Raw genomic sequence first — 22,764 nt, 5'->3', positions numbered from 1 at the left:
GCCAATAGGAATGCTTAAAAAAATTAAAATTTGAGAGCGGGGAAGTAGACTGGTTATGATATATAATTATTGGATTTTATGTGAAATAAGTATTATACATAGATCTGTATGGAAGCCCTGTGAACAACACTGTACCTAGGATGAAATTTTTCAAGTGAGCAGCCATGTTTCTTTAGAGGTAGTGATGAGCTAGTACAGTGATGAAATCATTAGACAATATTTGAGACAATTTAAGAAGTGTTAGAAAATGGATGAACATTTAATATTAATACAGTTTATTATATAGAAAACAGCTGGTCTAATGTGGGAAATAAATTGTGAAATGTTAGACATGGGAGACAAAATTGCAGAGAGATGATGTAAGCTCATTTAGTATAGGTAATGTTAGAAATAAAGATAATAATTGGCCTTCAGAATCTTAGGGTCCTCTTGCGCCTGACACCAGCTGTTATGTGGATATGTATTTGTAGACAAATTGGATTTTTGTTTGTTTTACAAAGGAGTCTGCTGATTCAGCAGAGATGGAGGAGAAGATGGTAGCTGGATTTTCAAATCACCTTCCCAGTCTGCCTTTACAACCAAGCTTTCCCAAAATGAGTGTTGAACGTCGTGATAGTGAGAATCCAGCAAACACTTTGAGTTCCGTGGATGGAATGGTGAAGAAAAGAGAGTATGATAACCCATACTTTGAACCACAGTATGGGTTCCCAGCAGAGGAAGAAGAGGATGAACAGGAAGAAAGCTATACACCAAAGTTCAATCAGAACCTCAATGGCAATCGGTGAGATATGACTAAATTCAGGACTCCATGAAGGCCACACTGGAATTTTACTAATTGTGGTTTACTATTTACTATTTGTGCTTAGTACCATGCATTATCCTCAGAAAATCCTCCTGCAGTTCAGATATCTTCTAATTATTTTCTTAGGTCTTTATCGTATTCCCTCAGACCTAGAGGGATATATATTTAACACATCAGCATTTCAGGACCCACAGTATCAAGGAAGCTTCTGTTCTCTGGTGCAGTCCTGCACCACTTGGGGGAACACATGAAGGAAAGATCTATGTGGGTTTTCCCCATGTGACAGCCAGCTGTTATGGACAATGACAACTTGGAGGGAAAAGTCTCATGATTTGGCCACATATTTACAGTATTCACAACCACATATGTAGCAGCTTGGGACCACAACACTTTGATGAGTCCCTGTATTGAGTGGGACATATAATTACTTGGGGAAGAGGCCTGTAATTATTCTCTTGGAAGTATTCCAAGATGTTTACTGTTCTGGTTGATAGGTGGTACTTGGAATCTGCAAATTACTTCTCTGTTGCCTTTGTTTTCATACTTGCTCTATCTATTCTAAAATAGGCATCAGTTGACATGGCAGCTGCCAAACTGACACCACAGCTAAATCAGATGTTTGTGTTACTGATATGAGATGGGTCCCAACAATCTTTTTAGTTGCAGCATACATAACGATGCCAAGAATGTAACTCCGTTGTCTTTTCTTTTATAGGCCTCTGCAGCCTCTGCGCCCCAACAGCTTAAAGCTAGGCAACGAGTCTGATGCGGAATCGGATTCCCATGCCAGTTCCCCAAATTCCACAATATCCAACAACAGCAGTGAAGGTTTTGGGGGCATTATGTCCTTTGCCAGTATGTATAATTGTTTCTTATTTGCAAATTTGAACAGCAGGTGGGGAGAAAGTGGGGAAGAGACCCACAGAAAGAAGAATACTTAATGGAAATAAAGTATTTGAGCCAAAAGCACCAACCCTGTGAAAGTCATTGGCTGTTGCTTAATACATGACATTCATCTACTGCTTGCATCTTTTGCAAAAGCAGAAGCAAGGGAAGCAACAGGAGTCTTGGCTTAGTAGAGAAGAATAGGGACTGGCTTTGGTTAAATGTTAGCACTAGGGAGCAGACCTTGGAATTGGGAGCTGGAAATTAGTCTGGGTAGCTCAGAGAGCAACGTTGGTGTGCTTGGTGCCAAATTGAATGAAGTATGTGTACTAATCAGTACTAATAGTCGCTTACTCAGTACTAATAGTATGCTCTGTCCTCTGTGACCCTTAATATTTACATTTTGCTTCTGCTTTCACAATTGCTGAGGTTTGCAGGTATAATAAACCACATGCAAAGGCTATAGCAGGAACTGGTGTGAAGAAGATGATGATGATTTTCATTTACATTTTGCCCTTCTTTCTAAAGGAGCTCAGGGTGGTGCACAACATAAAAAATACAGTGGATAATTAAAAATAGTGTAACAAAGCAGCATGATAACAGTACTGTTCAGTCTCAGAACCAATTTATGGCCAAAATGACAAAGTGGCAAAATATGTTGTATTATTGTCTAAATAGTAACTATGTGGGGAACAACAAAAATTCCATGGGGAGAGAGTTTGTCAGTTGTGGATCTGCCACCAAGATGGCCCTATGAGGGAAGTGCTTTTCAATTTGCTTTGGCCTCAAGCTATTTGGGGCTTTATTACATTAGTACAAACACCTGGAATTTGCCCTAGTAGCTCACAGGCAGTCAGTGCAGAGCTCTGATGATTGCTGTAAAATGATCCCATCTACTTCCCCTATTTAACAGCCTTGCTGTCACATTCTTCAGTTGCTGCTGCTTCTGGGCTGTCTTTAAGGGTAACCTCAGGTTAGGTATGGAAGAATCTATCAGTTTTGGTTCTCTCAGTTCATTTTACCAATCTTCTCTGCACTTCCCCACATTTCTGAAGCAATTTGCAATAAATTAAGAAAAAAGCCCTGTGAAAATGCTTCATGATTTTAGCCTGAATTTCTCCTCATAAACACATATTTGTATATACATTTCTGCAAGCAAATTCTCCTAATATGATGCATTTTGTTTGTTATTTTCACTAATATAGTCATTTCTATGCAATTTCATATATGCATTTTTGTAAATGTTGGTTGGAGAACTGCATCACAAAATTCAGATAAGCGCAAATTTTGAGGGAAGACCGTTTCCCATATTGTTTTGAAAAGTGCAAATTTGATATTTTCAGCTTTAAATGTGAATTGAATCAAATTGCTCCCTTATCCCTCCCCTACATTTGTGAGGTTATTAGTACATGAATTATTGATTTCAGGCTATCCTGGTCAAACAGCATCTTTAGATGGTTAACCAGTCATAGTTGATCACTGAGGCCACCTGTGTCTCCAATGGCAGGTTTGAATCAAGAACACCCATGCTATGTGCCTGTTTCTTCATGGGGAGTCTCCCTAATTCCTGGACTTGGACCACCTACCTATAGCGCTTCCATCTTACAATGATTCACCTTCAGATTAATGGCTCTCACTGAGTCCATCACTGCCACTAGGCACCAGTCCTGCATAGCCTCTCCTGATTCAGATGGAATAGAGAGTGGGTGAGCTGAGTGTCTTAAGCACATTGATGGCACTGAGCCCTAAATTCCAGGATGAGTTGTTCCAGTGGTTTCATATAGACATTAAACAGCAAGGGGGTGGGTGGAGATGGAACTTTGCTGGATTCCACAGGACATAGTGCCATGGAATTGAGCAGAAGTTCCACACTCATTTCATGACATCCTGAAAAGTTAAGCCCTTCATAGCTTTGGAATCAGCTTTGGGCATTGAGATCTTCTGGTGGGACCTGTTCCATGAGCTTTCTCCAACTGGGGTGAGTGAGGTTGACAGAAACTAGCAACAAGACATGTTTGGTGATGGGCCCTAGTTATGTAGTGCTCTTTTCTACAAGGATTGTGTTGCTAGCTCCTTTTTGAAATTAATTCAGATAGGGCACAAACCCTATTCAGGTGGTGTTCTCATGCAATAGAGGAATCACTGTAGCTGGGATGTGCTAGTTAACTTTGCACAGCCCCACTGCCTTCCTTGTATGGCAAACAACTGCAGTGTGCAGCCTACTGTATTTGTCCTAGATCTCCATGCACTTAAAGTTCCCTGCTTGCAGATATTTGCCCTCCAAAACACCAACAATGGAGGGGCAGGAGATGAGAATGCGGTGGAAGGGAGAGAGTTAGCTCAGGTCTTCCCTCATTTGTTTCCAACCGCGTCAGGTGAGCAACATTGTCATAGGGCTACTAATTCTTCTCTTCAATAGTACTGCTGTCTCAAAAATAGTGGTTCACCTGTGTTTTGTGTTGGGTCCCGCTCCCTTTGAACAATCAGGTAGTGCACCAATTGTACATGTTCCTGCAGAGGGCAAATAATAGCCGAAGTTGTGTATGCACTGGTTACATCAAGTTTGAACTATTATAAGGTGCCTTAAGTGGATTGCCTGGAGAAATTGTACAGAAGCTACAACTAGTGCAAAAACCAGCAAACAAAATTTAGATTTTGGGGGAGAGTGAGGGCTTATACACACTTACCTTTGGCTCTGCACTTTCTAATCACAGGTGTGTACTTTAAAGCTCCATGTCTGAGCACTTTTTTCCCCTCCAGAGCTTTCCCCAGGAAAACCCACTCTTTAATGCTGAATTTGAAAACATGGCAATTCCGATTTACCGTTTGCTCCAATTCAACAATAAAGAGTGGTAAAAAAAAAGAGTGCTTGGACACAGTGCCTTGAAGTGCAAACCTCTGCCTGGGAATATGGCACAAAGGAAGTCTGGATGAGCTCTTACTCTATCAATTTAACTGGCTTCTGGTCTGTTTCAGAGCCCAGTTTAAAGAGCTGGTTACTTAAAGCCTTGGGCCAATAAACTTGAATGAGCTACTCTAGTTACCAGTTGTCATTTTTTCCACAATAGCACCCAGGCTGGGGTGATCTGGGTGGCTGCCTCTCTAGTGACATTTAGACATCAGCTAAAACAATTTTTATTCCAGCAGGTCTGTGGTCTCACATGCTCTTGATCCTGCCTAACCATTGTGTTAGTTCCCAGTCTTTTTTAAAGCTGAATTTTATCTACTGTGTCAATTTGATGTTTTAAATGATTTGAATGTTAACTGCCTTGCACATTTTAAGAATGAGATAGTGGGATGTAAATGATGGAATGTCAAGATTTTGAATTAAATACATTCATTTCATTGAATAAACGAAATGGAGAAGTAGAGGAACAGGATAAACAAGTGTTTATTCTGCCTCCTCCTCCCCTTGTCTCATTTCAAAAATATCTTCATGAATCATAGCAGAAGTAAGGAACTATTCCATTTCTCATAGAGAGAGAGAGCCTGCTGTTGAGGGCGAAACTACACATGATGCTAAATGTGGCAACATGCAGATTTTTGAAATTGAAACAGTATCAGGTGATGGGGGGCTACTAATTTTGGGGATCAAACCTCCTTCCTCCTCCTCAGACCTGTCAGTTGCTGGGACCCACATGTCCCAGCAAAGCTCACTGGGACTCATGCCCTGGTTCCACCCCTGTACCTGCCATCCTTTGCCTACCTGGTAGTGATGCTTCTATGGCCACAGCCTTCACCTGGAGCTCTTGCAAAGTGGTGGCGCCCACCCTGAGGAATGCCCTTCCATCAGATGTCAAGGAAATAAACAACTATCTGACTTTTAGAAGGCAGCCCTGTTTAGGGAAGTTTTTAATGTTTGATGTTTTATCGTGTTTTTAATATTCTGTTGGGAGCCGCCCAGAGTGGCTGGGGATGTTGTTGTTGTTGTTTTCACAAGGGGAGGGGAGGCTGGCAGGCTGGCCAATCCCTTCCCTCTGGGTGTTTGTGGTGCCATACATAAGAGGAAGGAGGAGGCTACTAGCAACTTCCCCTGCCCTTCACTTGAAAGCTTACTTTATAGCCAAAAGTACATAGTGACCTGGAAGCCAAGTAGCTGCCCACCTTGTGGCCTGTTACAGGGCTGCTTCCACTATGAATATGCCCATGGAAAAGTGCAAGGAGGATGACAGTGCTGGCTTCTGCAGTAGCAATGCCATTGGAAGACCCAAGTGATGACAGGCACTGGGAAGGGCTCAGTAAGTGCTGAAGGGGCCATGAAGAGCAGCCCGTCAGGCCTATCTTTTCTACTGTGGTCCTGATGAAATCCCTCTTCTGAAACTGGAATTTCTTGGGGTGGGGGAATTCCCCATTAGTGCCCACCAGCTGATGCTACCTGCATGTTTAAAAACCTTTATGCTGCATTTAAGGTCATGTCTAGTTTATCCCAGAGTGCAGAAAGCTGTTCAGATGTAAACTGCACAGTGAGTTTCTGAATGAGATAAGGGGATGATTAGATCACTTGATTTATTTTATTTTTGTTATAGGTAGCCTATACAAGAACCACAGCACAAGCTTTAGTCTGTCCAATTTAGCCCTTCCAACCAAAGCTGGGAGAGACAAAAACACTCCATTTCCTAGCCTGAAAGGTAATCACTTTTCCTTGCCTTTTACTGCTTTCAGAATCCCTTTGATTGCCAAGCAGTCACAGAATTACACCCAAGCCTTAAAAAAATCATTTTGGGAAACCAGGCATTCTAGAATTAGGAATTCATTTTGGGTGATGCTTCAGATTTCTTTAGAGAATTCTTTAAGTGACTATTAATTACACTTTTTAGTATGGAAGGGAGTATTATTTTTGGTCTGTCTTTATTTTAATGCACCGGCTGTATGAAATGCACTTTGGTGGAAAGAGATTTTGCATAAAGTGAATGCAAAGTCTTAATCCTCTGGACTGATTAAATTTCACAGACCCCACATGGAGGCTGCTGAAAAGCCCTTTCCCTGGCAACAGTCTATGTGGCAAGCATAGCCTTAGTGTGTTTGTGTGTGTTGCCTCAAATGTATACAGCTGCATATCACTGCTGTTGGCTCTCCTGGCACATGGACACTGTCAGCCCAGATAGAGAGAGACCAACCTGGTAAGGATCTTTTCAACTTTTCACCAGTTACGTGAAACACTTTCATGGGAAAGGCTATCACGTTTAAATTGTCCCTTATCTAAAGGGCTAAAACTTACCTTAAGAGGAAAATTATTGAAAGCCGTTCATTTGGAGCAATAGGACTTAGCTAAGGTAGACTTCTTAAATCTGGAAAAATCTGGAGTAGAATCTGTAGAAATTACTCCAGGTTATCTGTACTACAGTTGGTTTTAGTCATTAGTGTTGTTAAAGGAAAGATAATCTGTAATTTACCATTGTTTGATTTTGCATTGAATCTTTTTGGTTGCTCAGCTGGAAGAATGCTTTATTTTTAATAAGTTGCTTTTAATAAGTTGATTTTATTTATTTCTTCCCCCTCTCCATTTTCATCGGTAAAGATTACTTTAATCTGGAAGTGGGAAGGGATGTGGATGAAGGTTGGTATGATGTTTGCTGACCTTTGACCTTTTAGTAATAAAGGCCAAAAGTTAGTTTTGTGTTGCTGCATTGGACTTTGCTTTGGATAAGAGTTCACATTTTCTTAGGGGTGTGTGTGTGTGTGTGTGTGTGTGTGTGTGTGTGTAGAAAAACCAGAAACCAACGCAGAAGGACTGTGAGTAGTTTGGTGAAGACTCTGCATGGTCTCTGGGGATATTTCCATTTGGTCATATTCCTATATTTGTTTGTGCAGGGATCTTCTGTTAGCTAAACCTATTATTGATAGCACACATTGGAAGAAAACAGTGATGGGTTTTTCCGTGTCTTTCCATGCTTTGTGTCTCATCTTCTGAAGTTTATTGTCATTTCTTGATGACTCTTGTTCCATGTGGCATCTCCAATTTTCTATAGGATAAAATTGTCAGTAATTTAGTCAGTTTCATATATAAAGAAAAAATTATAACCTGACTGACCTGACAGGTACCACACTAGTTGGGTGGTGGGGATAGCATGGTAGTAGATATTTAGGCGAGATGACCCTTGGGGGACCATTCCAACTCTACAATTTAATGATTTGTGTATGCCAGGTAAATATCAATTTTCTTAATGTTTGAATTCTTTAAGATACAAGACGGGTAGATGATATTTTTCCATTTCATTCATTGCCATTGTTTCATTACCCTTTTCAACTATTCATTAATGTTTAGTTTTATTTACCTTCATGTTCTGAAGGGAGATAAGCTTTATTTTTTGCAGTTCCTGTGAAATAAAAGATGACATTAATAATTCCTAAAATAGAAGCATTATTCCTGAATTGAATGGGGTTCAGAGTAACTTTTGAGCCTTCAAGTGACCTTAAATCAGGTTAGGACACATCTACACTAGAAATGAGAGCTTGTGGTTTTGTGTTTCGAAGCCATTAGGGTTGGGAAATTTGTTTCAAAATGTGCTTCTACAGAGATGATTGTTTTGAGTCTCTCTACCATACTGAATGAGCACAGCTAATGCTCACAAGGCATACAAGGCCAGTGCTAATCCCAGTGCTATTATGACAGATCCAAGGACCAAATCAAGAACAAGCACCATTACAGGTGGGCTGATAGAAGAGGAAATGTAGGAATCCTCCCCTGCTACACTGGCTAGTTAATACCTCTTCCTTAAGTTTTCCTTCCACTTTTAGTTTATTCCTATTTAGCCATGGGGAAAGCTTTTATCTGGACCACCCCAGTGTAGATGTTCCCCAACTTTAATCCAGGGCTGTTTTTGAAAGAGAGGGGATTAATCAAGTAACTAATCAAATATAAAAATGGTGGTGATTTTGCAGTGCACTACTAATTGTTTATTTTGTGTCCCAGTATTTGGGCTAAATACTATAATGGAGATTATTACTGAAGCTGGGCCAGTAAGCAATGAAGGTGGGTTCCTTGCATTATGAACTGTGCATGACATACCAACTCCCAGCAAGCATTCTTGTGCCTGTCTTTTGGGCAATTTTTCCACTGGAAGCCAGTATCATGTGATTTCTACTAGTCACACTCCCGTAACACATTGCTTTTCCATATGTTGCCTAATCAGAAGATGGTTCTTGTGGCAGAAATGCATGCAGAGCAGCCAAACTCCTGCCTTTCATCTTCTGCTCTTGTTACCATCTTCTCTTTTGTCTCTGTCTCATTCCCATTACTGTTTTCTGCCGATGTATGATGCAATAATACAAAATATGCTGCTGCTTTTCCAAGTTTCTTTGTATGTCCATTTAATTAAGTGTTAGCTGACTTTTGTGTGTCTCATTGGTATTGTTCTTGGACTTGAGCATCCTTTTCAGTAACTGTTTTCTTGTTCTGCTTCCTCTCTTATTCAGGAAATAGACGAGCACTTGTGGATCAAAAGTCTTCTGTTATAAAGCACAGCCCGACAGTGAAAAGGGAGTCTCCTTCACCACAGGGACGAAGCAGTAATTCCAGGTAAAAGCATCTGCTTAGAGTTGCTGTACAATGCAAAATGAGCTTTATATGGCATGCCCTGGGCATGTCTGCTCTGAGTATAAGAAGATCTGGTGATGCTTGTAAAAAGAAAAATTAAAGAAGGTGACCTACCCTTTATCTTTGAATCTTACTGTAATGGATTACACAATTGATCAGTTCATGCAAGTTGCCTCCACTTAGTTTTGGCTGCTTCTGTCCCAGTAGATCTTTCACCACATCCAACCCTATTCCAGTATATCTTGTGACTCTTGAAAGCTGCTTTTTAGGGAGGGTAGGAGGGACAATATGTTGAGGCCAGACTAGGAAACCCACTTTCACAAAATGTCTTCTGTTTGCACAAATAAGAAACAGCCAAATGCAGAAATAAAAGGAGGTATTAATGGTTAGACATATTACTGAGAAAAGTATAGGGATTGTAATTCATAACAAATGCAACACATCAACAGTGTGATGCTAGGTTTCAAGAGTCTAGTTTAGATGGGCAGCAGGAAACTTTGGCACAAAATGATAGTTAAAGGCTGTTTCTGCTTTGCTGAGCCACAGATCTAGGTGCAGCCCCATCTCTTCCTTTCTGCAGTGGCGCTCCACATGGCAGAAAGGGCTGGGGAAGTGTGATAGCCACAATTCTTACCCCAGCCTAGTTATTCCAGCTGCTTGACTTGAGTCAGTGGTAGAGATATATAGCAGGATCTGATGCAGGTTGCATCAAGGATACCTAGCATATTATGGTTAGAGTTGAAGTCAGCTTGGCTAAATACAGATAGATTTATGTTGTGGCAGTATCCTCCTATTGTAAAGTGTAATATACCTATGGAAGTGTCCTGGAGGGTTATGCTCCCTATTGCTTGTGTATCCATATAATATAGTGAGAACCAGCAGTTCTTGAAAGAGGTGGTGCACAATGTCCTAGATGGACAAGGAGTTGGTTGGTTTCACATGAAGAGAGTCCGCCGTCTCCTGGAGAGTGAGCAGCTCCGTGTCTTTGTATTAAGCAAGCTTAATCGCACCATCCAATCGGAGGAAGATGCACGGCAGGATGTTGTCCAGGATGTGGTCAGTTCTCTGTTCCTCTTTTCTTTTAAATGGTTTTATTTTGTCTTTCTGCTGCAGTGCTCACAGTAAAACCATTACTAATAAATCATAGATTACAAAACAACAATAAGTTAAAAACCCAGTACTTAGAATATCAGAGACCCAGTTAGACGAATGGTGTCTAGAATAAACATACCTTCATCACCTCCTAAAAGGCAAGCATGCTGCAATGGGAAAGGTGCATCCCCCTAAGCAAGCTGTTTCTAAATCTAGGTGTCACAATAGAGAAACCTATTTCTCTCATGCCTGTACAAAGGATGGGAAGGGAACGTGGAGAGGGCCTTTGAAGTGCAGCAGAGTTCCTGGGTTCACATGGGAAGAAGTAATTCTGAAACAAACTTGTTACCATGTCATATAGGGCTTTAGAGCAAGGCAGAGAGTTGAGCCAGGAAACCAACTGGTAATCAGTGCAGTTGATGAAAGACCAGGGTGATATCATTCTCATCTCCCTTAATGGGAGTGAGTATACTGCCTCATTGGGATCAGGAAATGCAGACAAGAGGTAGAGCTTAGTGTCATCTGGATACTGATGATACCCAGCCAAAAGCTCAGGGTGACTTCAACCAGACATGTTAAGCAGCATGGAGGACAAGATGGGCCATTGAAGCCCTCCATAAGCCAAAGGTCATGGGGCCGAGTAGTAGACCTTCTGAGACCCTTGTGAGGTGGGATGGTGGTGATGAGGGAGACCAGAGCCACTACAGAGCTGTGCCTCCCAACTCCATCCTTTCTCAGTGGCCCAGATGGGTGCCATGGATGACAATACTAAAAGCTGCTGAGAGATCTAGGCGAATCAACAGGGTCAGATGCCTCATGCCCATCTTTTGGTACATATCATCTACCAAAGTGACCAAGGCCATTTTTGTTCCAAATACCAGGTCAGAAACCAGATTAGAAAGGATCCTAACAATCAGAAGGGTATCCAACCAAACAGTTCTACTAGCACAAGCACTTTCGGCTGTGTAATGAAACTTCCTCTCTCTTCTCCCCATGCACCTGTGTGACCCCTAGATCTGCTGTGGAGAGTTGAGGGAAACCAAGAAAACCTAGAACTGATTAAAGCTCATACCAAGAACTAACTTAGTTGGTCTTTAAGGTGCTACTGGAAGGATTTTGTTTTGTTTTGACTATGGCAGACCAACACGGCTACCTATCTGTAACTGATTACACTGAAGTAACTTACTGAAAAAAGGCAAATTAAAAACAGGATGAAAGCTACTGAGATCAGTGGGATTGAGTGAGATTGTGTAATGGTTTTTATAGAGAGTCTTCACAACAGTTTGCTTAAGTGCTGTCAGAACCTCCCCCTACTTGAAAAAGCATTTGCGCAGATTTAGTTAACAGAGGTAATTCTATAAAGATAATTTCTCTTTTAGGTAAAGGAATAGCTCTGTAGTAGAGCACATGTTTGTATGCAAAAGGTCCCAGGTTCAGTCTCTGGTATCTTGAGGTGTGGTGTCTGAAACATTGGTGACTTGCATAGAGAATACTAAGCTAGAGGAACTGTTGGCCTGACTTGGTACAAAGCAGCTTCCTGTGGTCTTAAGCTGAAGGAGGTGTAGTTAAGCTACAGAAAATTAATTAGAATGCAAGGGAATTATGGCTTACTTTAGTGGAAGTTAATGAGCTGAAACAGGTTCCTAATAAATGACGCATCCTCACCCTTATGAATGTTTCCATTGTAGGAGATCAGTCGCAAGGTTTATAAAGGGATGTTGGATTTGCTGAAATGTACTGTGTCAAGCCTTGAGCAGTCATATGCAAATGCTGGACTTGGGGGAATGGCAAGTGTCTTTGGTCTGCTGGAAATAGCTCATACTCACTACTATAACAAAGGTAAGAGAATGGGATAAACTAATGAAATATATATAAAAAATGAATGTAAATCTGTGAAATGCCCTACTTGTTGTAGAGCTGAGCTAGTCTGACTTTCTGGCACAACAAATAATCACATTTATTTTTTCACAGCTTTAGGTTTTGAGTAATTATTGGAATAAGTATTTTGAATTGCATCTATAATTCATGGAGTTTCATGGAGAAAATGATTAATGTATTTTCAGTCAACTCCAGTACAGAATGCCGTTACTTTGTTTTCATTGGCACACCCAAATGTTTGTCTGAATTAATTTCATTTCAGCAGTTCAGCCATGAGAAGAAGTGCAAATATTTAGCTGCTTAAGGAAAAGGCACATGCCTCAATAGCACTTATTTATTAAGCACAGTTGGGATGATACAGTTGTATGTAAGGGCCATGGTGTGTATATAAATGGCAGGTGTGGGGAACCATTGGCCCTCCAGATATTGCTGAACTACAGCTCCCTTCAGTACATTACAGTTGTACTCTTGAACTCAGAGACATTGAATAGTAATTTGTAAGATGGCATATATATCTCCAAGATTGATTTGAGACTGTACACATATTTTTTGAGTCTGTATTATTTTGTGTTATATTATCCTTTGCATTGAGATATTTAGTGTATAATATACTTTGATTTTGCATACAGACCTTGTGCTTGATGAGAACTACAGCTCCCATCATCACTGACCAGGCTTGCTGGGAGTTGTAATTCAGCAACATATGGAGGGCCAGCCATTCCCCACTCCTGTTACCCAGTGTCTTGCCTTATCAAGCTTACGATGGGGGGGGGGGGGAGGAAACATTATATACAGGGAGCTTTTGGCACCCATTCAAATTTTACTGGAGATTGAGAAATTTAAAAGAGTACATCCTTGTTGGTGGAGTGTGGAAGGTGAGAGGGTTGCAAAGAGCAGTATGCAGTATTACCTAAATCTAGTATCCATGTTGTACCCCAGCACAATTGGTTTTTCTTTACATTTTGAAACTTGCCATGAGAACTAGAAAGACAAAGAGCTGGAATTATTAATAATTATTAGTAAAGTAAAGATAAAGGACCCCTAGACAGTAAAGGCAACTATGGGGTGCGGTGCTCATCGCGCTTCAGGCCGTGGGAGTTGGCATTTGTCCACAGACAGCTTTCTGGGCCATGTGGCCAGCATCACTAAACCGCTTCTGGCACAACGGAACACCGTGATGGAAACCAGAGTGCATGGAAACGCCGTTTACCTTCCCACAGCAGCGATACCTATTTATCTACTTGCACTGGTATGCTTTCAAACTGCTAGGTTGGCAGAAGCTGGGACAGAGCAAAGGGATTCCCTTATGAGATGTAGTTTGATATTGCCCAGTATTAAATTTGTTTAAATCCATAACATACTACTACTTACTGGATCTTAGACTTTCCTGCAGAAAGTCTTCTGAAGCAAATTTTAGCCAGTCAATCTTGTGTGAGAAATGTACTTTCTCCTGGGTACGAAGTCTTCAGACCCTGTGTTTTGAGCACTGCTTTTGAACATTGATTTTGAGATCTAAATGTGAGAGCTGTTTTTTCATTATCTGTAAACAAATGATTAACGCCATCTGAACCATCTTTTTCTTCTGTACTCTTCTCCCATTTTTTTTCTTAATCCTTCCATTTTTACCATTGCTGGTATGTGTTTTTCTTTTTTTGGCTGCTGATTTCTCTCTCCTCCTTTCTTTTAAAGAGCCAGAAAAAAGAAAACGAAGCCCAACAGAGGGAGCAATCACTCCGGTTGGCAAGGACCCTATGTTAGCCACGAGGGTTGAACCGAAACCCAAGGTGCAACTGCCAGTACCCCAGCTCATGCCAAGGGCCCCAAGCCCTGCAGGGAAAGGGCCGAGGGAGTTTGACACAAGGAGTCTAAAGGAGGAAAATTTTGTAGCTTCTATTGGTGTGTATTTATGTGTATATGGAATGCAGGAAAGTGTGCACTGCATTAGAATCTGATTGCATCTTTCCCATTGAAACATTTGCCTTATCATTGCTGCAGTAATGTGCTTCACTCTCACTCGGACTGCGAAGACTATTCATATATGCTCTTCTCACAGCTTGGAGAAATATTGGCTAAGCATTTCTGGTGTTTCTATGCTTTTTGGAATTTTATGGCCAGGCTAGTGGAGATAGCCATATGATGCTGGCATAGGGAACTTTAATCATTGTTCACATAGTCTTACAGGCAGAATAGTCTGTTCTGTAATGGAAACAGTTTCTTGGGAGTGTGTGCACCAGGGACTAGTTGCCACAAAAACAAATTACTATTGAGAGGAAAATGGCCCAGTACTATGCCATTGATTTCTGGGGATCTGCTCCCAAGTACAAGTGTGCAGGATTGCAGCTTTGGACTTCATGTTCATTCATCTTCAATTCTAGCCCTTGTGCTATGGGTGTTTCTGTATAATGTATAATCTTATATTTTCCACCAAAGCAAAACCTACAAGAACAAATATAATACTTTTTGCTATGTTCGCTCACCATCCAGCCTACCCAGTCTCAAGAGATTGTGCAAAGACAACTATATAATTGCAAACATATTTGTCAGATGGGTTTCTGAAGCATGACTCCCCTCCCATAGTTTGAGATGAATGTATCCTGTGATGGATACAGTAACCTTCTGTACCAATGTGCATAGGGAGCAAGCAGAATTGTGATGGATGGGGAAAGAAGGGCAGCCATGGTGTGTATACCTTTAATAAATAATAGCACCAGGGAATGGAGGGAGCCTCCAGAAATCTCATTTTGTTTGAATGTGCTTATCACTGTTTGTTTATTTGGTGTTGTTCCATCAAATAAAGCATGGGGAAATTGATTAGGTTTTCTGGATGAATTATAATTAGCTGTCTTTCTCCTACTGCAGACAAATCCTGAATTGCTCTGAAGTGTTCTGAGCTTGTTTCCTCTCCCAATTCTATCTGTGCTTTCCCATACCCTGTTTCCATAGCAGAAGAAACTTTCTGCACTTATCTTTCTCTGCTCTTGTAAGAACTGAGTTTGCTTCTTACTTTGTAGCATTCCTAGCTTCTTCCTTCCTATAATTTATTATTTATACCCCGCCCATCCGGCTGGGCTTTCCCAGCCACTCTGGGTGGCTTCCAACAAAATATTAAAATACAGTAATGCATTTCCAACTTGAATTTCCATTCAGCTTATTATGATTCTGCCACTGGCCCATTGGGCCAGCATCTGGAATTATCTGAAGTTTTCTGCCACAGGGATGAAAATTTAGGGTATCATTTGAACAGAATGGTGTGTATTTCTTTTTTAGATCCCCTCCCCATTTTTTGCTATTCTTTTTGCCCTGATGAAAATGATTTGGAGTCTGATATAGTTAACATACATAAAGCTAGAAGAAGCCCAGTGGTTATTACAGGCATATTCAGACCCAAACTAATTGTTTTTTTACATAGTTTTTTTTAGTGTTTATAGAAATAGTTTTTCTTATCCCTTATTACACTTTGAATTGAAATATCTTTGGTGGTTTGGGGCGCATTGATACATAAAATACATACTGTATTCTTTGTGTAACCCACTGATAAGAAACTTTAAATGTTGGACATAAAGAACCTGACACTGTCTCTTTTTAATCTGTCATTTCTGTGAAGGCAAATGAGATCAGGTAGGTGAGTCTCACTTAGCTGTTCTACTCAGCCAGTTAATTATATATAGGTATTAATTTTGAAATCTTGTGAATGAAGGCGATGGAAGTCTCTACCCTGTTCTGACTGAAGATGTGATTAATTATTCACATGCCAGTTATCATTAATTTCTGCTTTGGTACTGCAGGATTGGGTGGCTTATTTTTTATTTTTATTTTCCATTTCCGCCTCTGATCAGCATCTGACATTTTTTCTGTCTTTCTCTCCTGCTTACATTGCATCTTGAGTAGAATTGTGGAACAAGCACAACGAAGTGTCAAAGCAAAAAGCTTTGGAAAAACTGAGTAAGAATATGATAAAAGGACAGAAACCTGACACTCCTCCAAGCCTCCCCATAACTGCCAACTCTCTAAGCCTTTGATTGAACACCCATGCCACATGAGCCATAGGGCAGACAAAGGAGGTCACTATTTCTTAAAGAAATCTAGTGTTGGGGTTCACTGAATAGCCCTTTTTGTATCAGGAGAGGAGAGGGGGAAAATACAGTCTCTTCCAGCCAAGTTTCAAATCCTTCCTTACCACTGAATTATAAATTAAATTTTGGACAGTCTTTCCCCCATGAAATTGTAATCCCTCTTTGGTGGTAAACCAACGTTTTCTGCAATATGTGCATAATGGAGTGTTCTGTGTAAAGATATGTTTGTCCTGAATTCTTAACCAATAGCAGATATAAAATGTAAAGTTCAAGTCCAATGTGAAAGGTCCACAATTATTGTTTGATGATTAATTATTTTGTATGAGGTTGGGAGTAACCTTGGGGATTAATATGAAGAATGGTGGTTGACTGGAAATGGAATGTGAAGTTCTCCATCCACAGAGATGATGTATTGTTTTCTAGGTTGTTGTTCTTTGATTCCCACCCTTGGGACAAAAGAGTGGAATGTCCAGCTAAGCCCCACTTCAACATTCTGCTTTTGTTGTTGTTGTCAAATGCATAAAACTGATAGTGCTTAATAATGCACATAGTTAGAATAACAGAGTCCTAGAATTATAGACTTGGAAGTGACCCTAAGGATCATCTGTTCCCACCCCTGCAGTGAAGGAATCTCAGCTAAAGCATGCATGAGAGATGGCCATCCAGCCACTGGTTAAAAACCTCCAACAAGAGAGACCGCTACATTGTTGAACATCTCTTACTGCTGGAAAGTTTTTCCTGATGTTTAGTTGGAATCTTCTTTCTTCTAACTTGAACCCATTGGTTCAGGTTCTACTCTCCAGAGCAGGCATAAACAAGCTTGCTCCAGCTTCTGTGTGACAGTCCTTTAAATATTTGAAGATGGCTATTATATCTTCTCTCAGTCTTCTCTTTTCAAGGCTAAACATACTCAACTCCCTCAACAGTTCCTCATAAGCTTTGATTTCCAGACCCTTGATCATCTTGGACACCCTCCTCTGCACACATTTCAGCTTGTCAATATTCTTCTCAAATTTTCTTACATTCTTAAATTGCAACTTCTTAAATTTACAAACTGTATCTTCACTATACGGTGTGTGATTTTTAAAACTATATTGATATATCTATCTGATTCCTTTTCAGTAGCACCTGAATAAAGTAGAAAGTGATAGTAGATTGCTCCCTGCAGTTTCAGGTGAAAATAGGCTATTGGGGAAGGGTTGAAACTCTCCCACCAGCCTTCCCATGTTCCTTCTCCTCCACTTCAAAGTGCCTACAGGCTCTTTGCAAAGAAGGAGAGGCAGTTGAATTTCTGCAGTGTAACATACAGTTTATCCTAACTCTAGTGTAACATATAGTTTATCCTATAATATGCCACTTACTGAATATTTGAAAAAAATATTGCTGACATAACTACAGAAGCAACATTGTATAGTATTTCTATCTGTTTCTACTATACAGTGATACCTCGGGTTGTGCAGCGCACCGAACCCAGAAGTACTGGAATGGGTTACTTCCGGGTTTCGGCGCATGCGCAGAAGTGCTAAATCACACTTTGTGCAGAAGCGCCGAATCACGATCCACGCATTCGCAGACGCGGCATTGCAGGTTGCGAATGTGCCTCCCACATGGATCCCGTTCGCAACCCAAGGCGTCCACTGTAGTAGCTTATTTTATAGCATCTATAGAAATCTTATTTTATAATTCTTTAGAGAACACACTGAGAATACACAAAAAGGAGTATCACTACTTAAATACTGTGAATATAAAGTTTGTTGGGTTGTATAGAGAAGATATTAATTCACATTATAGAAGTATGTAACCAAGACGCCTGTTTACTTCATAAAGTAAGCTGGCCAGATTTAGTCATTGCTGGTCCTAGGTTCTTTTAAAGAATACTCCTTTTAAAAGACAGGCTAGTGGGGAAACTTTCAAGGATGTTTTTATTATGCCATATCCCATCTTATAAGTAATAGACAATTATTCTAACAGACTGGGGATCTCTGAAGTTTGTGCCCATGTTTTTTGAGAACTTCCGTATTTAGGTGGAGACGTTGCTTCCATACTTAACTGAAGAAGTAGAAGAGACTTGGAGAAGCCTTTGATAGCAGAATGTTTTAAAACTAGACTCTGTAAAAGTGACCCTTCCTCAGCAAAATTACCTTTAATTGGGCCAGTGATTGCTGAGAAGTCAAATAATTTAATTGTGTTATTTGAATGCTGTGCGGTGTAATCCAATGCATATCAACTCAGGCATTAGTCTCATAGGGGTTACTTCCAGACAAATGTGTATAGAATGGAACTTTAACTCCCCTTGATTTCTGTGAAATTTAAGTGTTCCCTGTTCTCTGGAATATGGTCCTTATGCCCTTTTAGTCACTTAATCTTTGAAATGTAGTCATTCAAGTCAAATATAACTTTGTGTAGGGTTTTTTATTTAAAGAAATAGCTATTTCCCATCTTTATGGACTTTTGACTTAGACTGACCAAGTATTAAAGGTTTGTTCCCCCCCCCCCACTTAACTAACTCTCTCTGTTGTGCGATCAATTAGCTGAAATACAAAGGAACTTCTGAGTATGATTACAAAGGTATATTTTTGGCTAATCCATACAGATAAGTCATCTTGAAGGAATTGCCTTCTCTGTATGTATAACTTTGTTTCCAGCAGTGCCTTGAACCGTGAATATTCATTCACAGTGCTTAACTGTGAATAACAGTCAGTCATAACCTTTAGTATGATTAAAAATGCACAGTTAAATTATATGCTTATTAAATTGATTGGAATAAAATGTAAATCAACCAGTTAGTGTTTTCATAACACCTTTTAAAATCATGCTTTTGACTGATTAAAGGTATTTTTTAAAAAAAGAATCTGTTGCTAATGTACCTTAGTTGTGAACAGAATCTGAAAACAAGTCCAATGAATTTCATGATTCCACTTTCTATTTACTTCTAGCATCATAGTTAGAGGCATCTAAGTACTAACATAGTCTGGAAATGTATGTTAAAGTCAGGTTTATAAACAAATGCCAGTTGATTTTTTGGAATGTTCTATATAATACCCTCTCTTTAAATATACTCCATAGCTAGTATATACAACCTTTGGGATAAGCTGCCCATCTTTTTGACAATTCTACCTTCATGAATAATATGGTCATCTCAAAAATGCACACCAATAGTCTTTTTTTCACGCGCACCATATATATAAGTTTTCTTTCTCTCTTGCACATTGTTTCACTTTTTCTGATGTCGGCAGTATCTAGTGATAGACATCATACATCCCACTTGCACTCCTAACTCTTAGTTCATCATTTTTAGTGGTATGTAAGGTATTGCTGTATTGTGTACATAGAGTTGCCACACATCATTATTTGTACACATCCTAGATCTGCAATAAAATAAAATAAAATCCTCCAGCTGCTGGTCATGTGTCCCTGTTAAGGAACGGTTGGCAGATATGGCTATGGCAGAAGGGTTGTATTCAGTCTCTTCTCCCTTCGAGCTCTTAATGGTGACCTGTGTAGTCTGCAGTGTATTCTTCTCCTGCCTCCTTATCTCCATTGCACACAGCTTCCAAACCCTTCTCAATTCTGTCTCTCCTTTCATCCATTTTCTTTCTGTCTTTCATCTCATCACGGGAGGGTAAAAAAACATGAAGCTGCATGATCATGGCATAAATCCCTTCACCATTTGTTTTCTTGATGGATTGGGTGGGATGATGAATGCATGTCTTCGTAGCAGCTGAAACTCACTGCTTCACCTTTGTTGTTACAAACTCTGGAGAGCCATGTAATACATCCCTACAATGACTGTATAATATTGCTATTTTGCCCCAAAAAGTCCCATTTGAAGCTCTCATTTCTGGTATGCAGATGATTATTGCTGACTGTTTGGATGGTTACACCATAAGTCACTTGGTGAACATGAGAAAAATAATAACTTCGGCTGTAGATGGTAGCATATTAGATTAAGTACCAAGTGTCCAGCAATAAGATCTGCCCCTCTCCAAAAAGCAAACAGCAACAAAAGCAATCTTGTATCTGTGACATAAGGAAGTGGCTTTCCAGAGTCATGTGTCGACCGTTTGGCATGCCTTGTATTAACTGGAATCTGTCTGGTGCCTGCTTTGTCTCTTTTCCCCTTTTCCTTTCTCCAATGGGTGACTGTTTAAGGCAGTTGGTCTGCTTCTCAGGTGCATTTATGTATTGGACAGAATGGTGGCTGCAACCAGCCAGGCTATATTTCTGGTTGATGCTATTTCAAGAGTACAGGAGAAGATCCTCTGGTTCCCCCCCTTGGTAATTCTCATGCACCAAAGCGATCATTTGCCTTCTGGTTCTTTCATTTTCTTGTTCACAGTAACAAAATATCACTTTCCCTCTCTTTAGGGTCAGAAGGTAAAAAACACTCTCATGATCTGGGGGAGACAGATGAGAAGAAATCCCAGATCAGTGCAGATAGTGGGTTGAGCTTAACTTCCAGCTCTCATGTGAGTGTCTTGAACATTTTATTTATTATTTGAGAAATGCCTCAAGGAGATTGACATGGGGGTAGAATAGTGAGAATTCCTTGTACCCTTGTCCATAGATTCTGGTTTTCATTGGGGGGGGGCGTGTATTCACTTTGGGGAAGCATTGATAATTATATGAAAGCAACACATGTTCCAGTGATGTTGATTCTGGGAAGCTAGAAACATGAGGCATGAGATCTGCAGTTCCTTAGTAATCTGGGCCCAAATACAATGTGTGGTCCAAGTCTCCAAGCAGAAATAGTAATGACTAATGTGCATTATTTTTCTTCTTCTTTGTTCATGATTTCAGAAGAGTGATTTGGATTCTGTGGCAAGTGTGGGACCTGCTGTTATGATCCGAAGCACCAGCCAAGACTCTGAAGTTAGCACAGTGGTAGGGCATGGCTGACGTGGAATGTTTGTGCTTTATTTTAGTGGTGTTTTTCAGGCTTGATCATTTGCATGCACTTTCTCACTCAGCACCTGTGTAAATTGCAAGTGCCTAGTGCATCTCTAGGGCATACACTCTCCATCCTTCTCCTGTTTTACATTTAATCATGTCCCCCAATTGTACATAAAATGCTCTGGTAGGTATGGGGATCCTATCCACTGCTACTGTTTTGTAAACTTACATATTTTATTTGTGTTTATATTGTTAAATTGTGACATTTATTTTCGGAAAATAGTTGTTGTAAATTAATGATTGTGGCAATGTCTACAGTTAAAAAAAGCATTAAAACATTAAACACAGTGCCCTGCAAATAGTCACTTTGCTTTCTAAAGTATACTGTGCTGGGTCCCAATGTAACATGAGTTAGCAGAAACCTGCCCCTTTACGTTTGGTTGGGATGCAGGAATTATTGAGATTTAGCTTTCTCTGGAGTGGCACTCTGAATAAATCTTTGTCTCCACATTAACTACTCACATTGAATAAAGGACTGACCATTTAAACAGTTTGTTTTCCTCTTCAGGTGAGCAACAGCTCTGGGGAGACATTAGGAGCAGATAGTGATTTGAGCAGCAATGCTGGTGATGGCCTTGGTGGAGAAAGCGGTGGAAATCTGACAGGATCACGAGGCACCGTGTCAGACAGTGAGATTGAGACAAATTCAGCAACTAGCACCATCTTTGTAAGAACATGCTTTGGTTTTGCTTAGGAATTATTGTAGTGATGGTGGGTAGTGTAAAAGACCTATTACTTTATGGAAAGCAATCACATTAGAAATGGTCTATCCTTAGTGAAGAAGTACGAGCAATTCTGAGCCAGCATATATATTCCAGGGTGTGCATGCACTGCAAACTCAATTACATATGTGGCAAGCACATTGACCTTATAAGTGTAAATTGGCTTAAAGTGATAAACCTCTTAAAGACCTTTGGAAATCATAATGGCCTCAAATGTCATATCATGACAATGAAGTATCTTTGAACTGAGTTGAATTTGAGAGGTGGCTTAAGCTTTTTCTGCTGTCCACTTTTTACCTTCTGAATTATCTTTCTGTTTACAAGGAATATATATTGCTTGCAGAATAATATTGATAGGCGAATACATAATGCAGAGCAATAGAACATGCCTGATTAAACTGGCATTTAAAATCCTTTTTTTTAAAGGGTAAATCTCATAGCTTGAAGCAGACCATGAAAGACAATAAAAGCAGCAGTCCTGGGAGAGCACCAGAAGATGCAAGCCTACGGGTTTATCTCTATGAGGGTCTTCTGGGTACGTGTTGACATTTATTTTGTTTGAAGCAAATTTGTTCAAAGCATAGGCTATTTTAGTGAAATAGCATTTAACATGTTGATCTTCTTCGTAGTATTTTCTAAACAAAAAGAAATTAAAAGACCAACAATCCTGTCTACTGAAGTGAAACCTCCATAGATGAGTTTTGAATTCTCTAACATACCATAGATAGATCATCAGCTAAAAAGTCACGGTTTTCTTCAAAACATTTTATAAGAAGTGCTTGTCATTAGTATACCATATTTTTCTTTGTATAAGACGCCCCC

At 40.0% G+C, this 22,764-nt stretch overlaps 1 protein-coding gene across 50 annotated transcripts in view; it reads left to right on the top strand.

Annotated features, from left to right (window-relative positions):
* The window catches only part of MADD (MAP kinase activating death domain), an 80,375-nt gene that overhangs the window by 35,370 nt on the left and 22,241 nt on the right, over positions 1 to 22,764 (top strand). For 6 of the 50 annotated variants that reach the window (XM_083748942.1, XM_083748922.1, XM_083748907.1 and 3 more), the window contains 12 exons: positions 501 to 781; positions 1,518 to 1,657; positions 6,214 to 6,315; positions 9,104 to 9,206; positions 10,094 to 10,280; positions 12,005 to 12,155; positions 13,884 to 14,090; positions 16,083 to 16,136; positions 20,636 to 20,736; positions 21,068 to 21,151; positions 21,729 to 21,887; positions 22,369 to 22,477. In XM_083748942.1, coding sequence (XP_083605068.1) covers positions 501 to 781; positions 1,518 to 1,657; positions 6,214 to 6,315; positions 9,104 to 9,206; positions 10,094 to 10,280; positions 12,005 to 12,155; positions 13,884 to 14,090; positions 16,083 to 16,136; positions 20,636 to 20,736; positions 21,068 to 21,151; positions 21,729 to 21,887; positions 22,369 to 22,477 — 1,678 coding nt within the window. Of the gene's footprint in view, positions 1 to 500; positions 782 to 1,517; positions 1,658 to 6,213; positions 6,316 to 7,205; positions 7,245 to 8,600; positions 8,661 to 9,103; positions 9,207 to 10,093; positions 10,281 to 12,004; positions 12,156 to 13,883; positions 14,091 to 16,082; positions 16,137 to 20,635; positions 20,737 to 21,067; positions 21,152 to 21,728; positions 21,888 to 22,368; positions 22,478 to 22,764 lie in introns of all 50 variants that reach the window. The other 44 variants (XM_083748945.1, XM_083748947.1, XM_083748926.1 and 41 more) reach the window with 15 other exon arrangements.

Source organism: Podarcis gaigeae (genome assembly GCF_964106915.1).
Source record: "Podarcis gaigeae genome assembly, chromosome: 1".
Taxonomy (NCBI): domain Eukaryota; kingdom Metazoa; phylum Chordata; class Lepidosauria; order Squamata; family Lacertidae; genus Podarcis; species Podarcis gaigeae.
Note: the sequence above shows the minus strand (reverse complement) of the source record. Positions and strands in the feature narration are given on the sequence as shown.